Source organism: Aegilops tauschii, chromosome 3, assembly GCF_002575655.3.
Source record: "Aegilops tauschii subsp. strangulata cultivar AL8/78 chromosome 3, Aet v6.0, whole genome shotgun sequence".
In the NCBI taxonomy this organism is placed as follows: domain Eukaryota; kingdom Viridiplantae; phylum Streptophyta; class Magnoliopsida; order Poales; family Poaceae; genus Aegilops; species Aegilops tauschii.
Genome location: NC_053037.3, coordinates 532,885,840 through 532,890,927, shown reverse-complemented (window position 1 = coordinate 532,890,927; position 5,088 = coordinate 532,885,840). Strand labels below are relative to the sequence as shown.

General features: G+C 45.0%; 1 protein-coding gene across 1 annotated transcript; it reads right to left on the bottom strand.

Annotated features, from left to right (window-relative positions):
- Positions 1–2,396: 2,396 nt before the first annotated feature.
- Positions 2,397–4,640, bottom strand: LOC109758309 (uncharacterized). Its single transcript, XM_073512007.1, has 2 exons — positions 3,284–4,640; positions 2,397–2,986 (listed from the first exon to the last, which is right to left on the bottom strand). The coding sequence occupies exons 1-2, from the start codon at positions 4,638–4,640 to the stop codon at positions 2,397–2,399; spliced, it is 1,947 nt and encodes a 648-aa protein (XP_073368108.1).
- Positions 4,641–5,088: the final 448 nt, after the last annotated feature.

The window sequence follows — 5,088 nt, the reverse complement described above, 5'->3', positions numbered from 1 at the left end:
CCGACGCTCGACGCCGCACCCACCCATCACTTCCCCTTCACCGGAGACTCGCCGGAGAGCCACCACCGCCGACGCCCGAGACCGCCGCCGCCGCCCTCTATTTTTGGTGAGCACGCACGCACAGGAGGTTCTCCAACCAATCACATGCTGCCACGTGGCAACCAGCTACAGTACACGCACGAACAGTGCAGGAGTTTTCTGTTGTTTTTGTTTTTCTTTCCAGATTTGTTCTCTAACTTCTTTTAGCTATATCTTTTAGTCTATATACTCAATTTCGGTAATTCTTTTCCCTATGCACTCACAAATACCAGTAGTTTACCACAGTACCAAAATCTCACATGCTTGCACTGTTCAAATTTGAATTCATTTAAATTTGAATTGAATCTTCCGAGGCCGTAACTTTCAAACCGTTTATCAGAATCGAGTGTTTCTTTTTGCGTTGTGATTGTAGTGCTATTTAGGTGCTGTTAAGCTTCTGTTGTTGAGTTTTAAAAATGGTTTTCTCGCTGTTGGTTTTGTTTTGGTTCTATTTGTGTTCCGATGATTGATTGTTGATATTGTGCAACGTGTAGATTGTCCGGAGTTTGACTCGAACTATTGTCAGGAGTGTGACTTTCTGAACCAGAACCAAGGCAAGTTACATGTTGATCATCCTTTACCTATTGTTTTCTATGCATGTAGTTATATCACACTATGAATATATGCATGTATAGGATTACTATATTATTTTGCTATGCTATTGAGCTATCTTCCCGTCTTTGCAAATCGTGGTAGTTGTAGGTTGCTATGCTTTGTAGACGGGGATGGTTCGTGTATTCATTGAGCTTATGTGAGGATTATATATTTAACAAATTGAGTAGTAACTCAGGATTTAACTCACCTCTGGGCGGAAGTGGTATTGCGTGGTGTTGAGGGAAGGCATCATGGGGTATTGCACCTTTTCTAAGGCCATGCGCCCATGAGAGTGCACCTAAGTGGAATGCCGCCCAGGTTAAAAAAGATCAGACAGACTTAGTGACTAGTAGCTTCCATGTGCGGCCACTGGCTATATGGGCTCTGGCTTAGTTGATCAGTTGTTGGAACCCCTGCCCAGACTTGTCGACAGATGTAGCATATGTAGGTGGGATGTGGCCGTCAGGTGGTTAAGGGAACCTCTTCTGAAAGACTTCGTCTCAATCTTCGGATTGGGTCCAGTGGGTAAAGCATACTAAACTCTGCAGAGTATTAAAACTAATGATGATTAGCCGTGCCCCTGGTTATGGGTAAATTTGAGCCCCTATGCCATTACAGTTGTTGGATGATCTTGACAGATGTGACACTTAATAATATTTGTGGGCAACTTAATAAAGGGTAGGTTGGAGTTGATTTTGCCAACTCAACCCTGTGTACATAATTGTAGTAATAAAAGAACTAAATAATAAAATTGACTATTAGGTAGTTATTAGGATAAAATCAGCTTTCTGCAAAAGTAAACCCTCAAGCCTTCCTTTTGTTATACTATGCATATATATGTAGGTCTGCTATATTATTACTCCTGTGTAACTTGCCAATACATTCAAAATATTGACCTATATGGCTGCAACGTCTCATGTTGCAGGATATTCAGACGAAGAGTAAGGTACCGTTAGGGTCGCGAGTCTGCACTCAGCATCGCCAGTGGGCTATGATGGGACTCATCGTTATTTTCTGGTACTTTTCCCCTGTTTGATTGAATAAAGCTAGCCAAGTGCTATGCAGATTGTTTTATTTTATATACTCTGGATCATACGTTGTAATAAATGATGCACTTGTTATTCTGGTATTCATCTATATTGTGTGTGCTAGCGAGTTCGATCCAGGGACTAGCACGGTAAGCACAGAGACTCAAATCCTTCAAGGTTTGGTCGTTACAGATGGGAGATGGTAGCACGGGGTATATTCAACCGGTTCGGATGGCGGTTGCATAACAGGATAGGAGTCTAGGGAGCTTATCCTCTTTTTTGCCTTACCGGTTGTATTTCTGAGCATGTACTTTTATTTTCTTTGTCTTTGCTCCGCTTGCGAGCTGTAATACCTTCATGACTTTGGGATTCTTCGAGACTTTTTAATAAAATGGCTGCATGCATCATTATGATGCAGAGGCCGGGGGCACGCCTCCATTTCCAAAAAAAAGAAGATTCAAAATTATGACTAACTGATTTCAAAGAACTCATTCACTTCACTCCAAATAGCCTTAGGTACCAAACAATCAAATCTGAAACCAGTAGGTTTCAGCGCCACAAAACTTGAATAACATCAAATTACTGGCAAGTACTTTTACAACCAACCGTCCAACTAACAAAGGAAGGGAAATATTACACAGATGCTCGATATAGGACACCATACACCATTACTTCAACAACAAGCGACGCACTTCATCATTCAGGCCCTTTGACCTGGAAGCACGAAATGCAGCTTCGTATCTTCTTGGTCACCTTCGCTTGCATGTTGTCCACATACTGATAGAATGAATACCTCCATGTCTCGCTGCGAAACAAGAAGCCCAAGTATAGCCAGAACCCAGAGATAAACCCAGCAGCCACAAAGCAATACAACCACAGTGCCTCTCTATCTTCATCCATGCTTGTTTCAGTTTGGGTTGGTGTCGACGAGTTTACACAGCCCTTCAACGGGAATCCACATAGCCCCGGGTTATTGTTGTATATCGATGGGTCATCAAGCGTCTGCAGCTGACTTCCCGTAGGGATCGTCCCTGATAACTTGTTAGTTGAGAGGTTCAGAACACTCAGGGCCTTCAAAGCTGCAAAGCTTGGAGGAATTTCTCCCGAGAGCTGGTTCTGCGAAAGGTCCAAGGATTCCACCAGTACAAGATTGCCAATGCCATTGGGAATAAGACCTGACAGATGATTTCGTGATAAGTTCAGGTATCTGATTCCAATAAGGGTTGTGAGCCCATTTGGGATCTCCTGTGACAAAGAGTTGCCAGAAAAATCAATGCCGGCTATACCTGCCATCACCATAATATAAAGATAATCGACATTCTTCCAAACTATTTGAATTTGCTGTGCGTGACCATAGTAGCCAGTATCTACATAGTCAACATTTTCCTGTTCATGTGTCATGCCAGTAAAATTCGTAAAATCATCTGGAATGGGTCCGGTGAGCTTGTTTTCTGACAAGTCCAATAGCTGGAGTTGGCGAAATTGCAATATCTGGTGGGGTATGACACCTTCAAACGTGTTTGATGACAGACGGAGAAATTTGAGTCCAGGTAAGCTCTTGCTTATCCAAGATGGTATAGTACCTGAGAAATTATTGCCTCCAAGATCTAGAGTGATCAGCTCTTTGCATTTCTTAAGACCCAAAGGGAAGGTTCCAATGAAATTGTTATTGGCTAGGTGTAGATAGCTAAGATAATCTCCACATGTCCTCGAGAATGCAACTACACCACTGAAATAGTTGCTGGACAAATCCATGAACACCAAATTTGCCATGTCCCAGAAACACTGGGAGAGGCCTCCACGTAAGGCATTACTTGATAGGTCTAGAAAGCTTAACTGGGTATAGTTACAAAAGAAATCCTTGCCCTGATCAGTCACAAGCGTGCCATACAACTGGTTTTGACCTAAAGCCATGGTGGTAAGAGGATGCTCACCAAAACAGGCCCTTAGCTCTGCAACAATGTTGTTTGCTGTGAAGTCAACATAACGCAGGGTTGTGCAGTTTTGAAAGGTCTGGTGGTTAATGCCGGTAAATCCATTATGACCAGCACTGACAGTACGAAGTGCTCCTCCTACACAAATGGATGACGGGAACACCCCCGAGAAGTTGTTCCTCTGAATTTCAACCATATCCAGGAGGCTGCTATTCCCAAGTTCGGGGAAGATGTGGCCTCCGAGTTGGTTTTCCGACAGAAGTAAACCCTGGAGTTTTATCAAATGGGAGATCGTACCTGGTAGCGGCCCTTCCAAATAGTTCACTGAAAAATCCAACTCCTGCAGTTCAGTCATGTTTCCAATCTCAAGTGGAATGCTCCCTGTCAGATTGTTGACTGACAGGCTCAGTGCATGGAGCTTCGTGAGCATCCCAATTGTTGGTGGGATTGATCCAGTCAAAGTAACAGAGTCGAGATGGAGCTCCTCCAAGCTTGTCAAGTTAGAAATCTCTTCAGGTAGTGTGCCATCGAGCCCCAAAACTGACATTTCTAGTACAACAAGGTGCATGAGCTGGCCAATGCTGCGTGGAATGGCACCCCTCAAATGCGGATTGAGGGTGATGCCCAACTGGATCAAGCTTGTCATGTTGCCGATCCCTGGTGGAATGATGCCATACAGACCATTCTGGGACAGGATGAGATCTTCCATGTAGGGAAATGCCGAGAAATCAAACCTATCGAGTGTGCCGTTCAGAATGACTATGGTAAGGTTGAGCCTTATGATGTGCCCAGCCGAGTTGCAACTGATGTGTGCCCATCTGCAAAGGCTGGTGGAGTTGGCTAACGACCATGATCCAAGGGACTCATCAGCACCGGCCAAGCTGGCCTTCCATTTCACAAGTGCTTCAGCTTCACGCCGGACGTCGGCCCTCACCGGCCTGACGGCGCATAGTAGGAGGCCAGTGTAAGAGAGTAGGAGAAGGCATACATAATGGAGATGCTTCATGATGGAATTGGTAGGAGTGGTGCTTCACTGCTGCTGCAAAGGATATAAAACCCCTGGGTGAGCCAGCCAGCCGGCCGGCCGGCCATTACAGTTGTCGTCTGGTGGATCTCGTGGTTTACAAATGGCACATTCTCAGTAAATGACGTAGTACTCTCAGTCTAGCTAGATTAAGGAGATGCTATATGCTACTCCCTCCGTCCCAGAGTAAATAGCATAAAACTACTAGTTTACAGGCTAGGGTTCCAAAAAACTACCACTTTTTAATTTTTCTCAAAAAGCTACCGAACGCGCGGTCCGCTGTTTCAAAAAACCCAAACCTGCGGTGACTAGCATTTTAACCGTTTTCCTGACGGACTGGGCCCATCTGTCAGCCCACGTGGCCACGCGCGCTCACGGCGCGGCCGTTAGCCGACCCGGTCCGGTCGGAACCAAAGTGGGCGGTCGGGCC

Excerpts from the sequence above, each read along its gene's own strand:
- LOC109758309 (XM_073512007.1), bottom strand. The coding sequence starts at position 4,640 with ATGAAGCATCTCCATTATGTATGCCTTCTCCTACTCTCTTACACTGGC. Across the intron at positions 2,987-3,283 it reads TGGAGGCAATAATTTCTCAG|GTATAGCCGGCATTGATTTT; the intron begins GTACTATACCAT and ends TGGTGATGGCAG.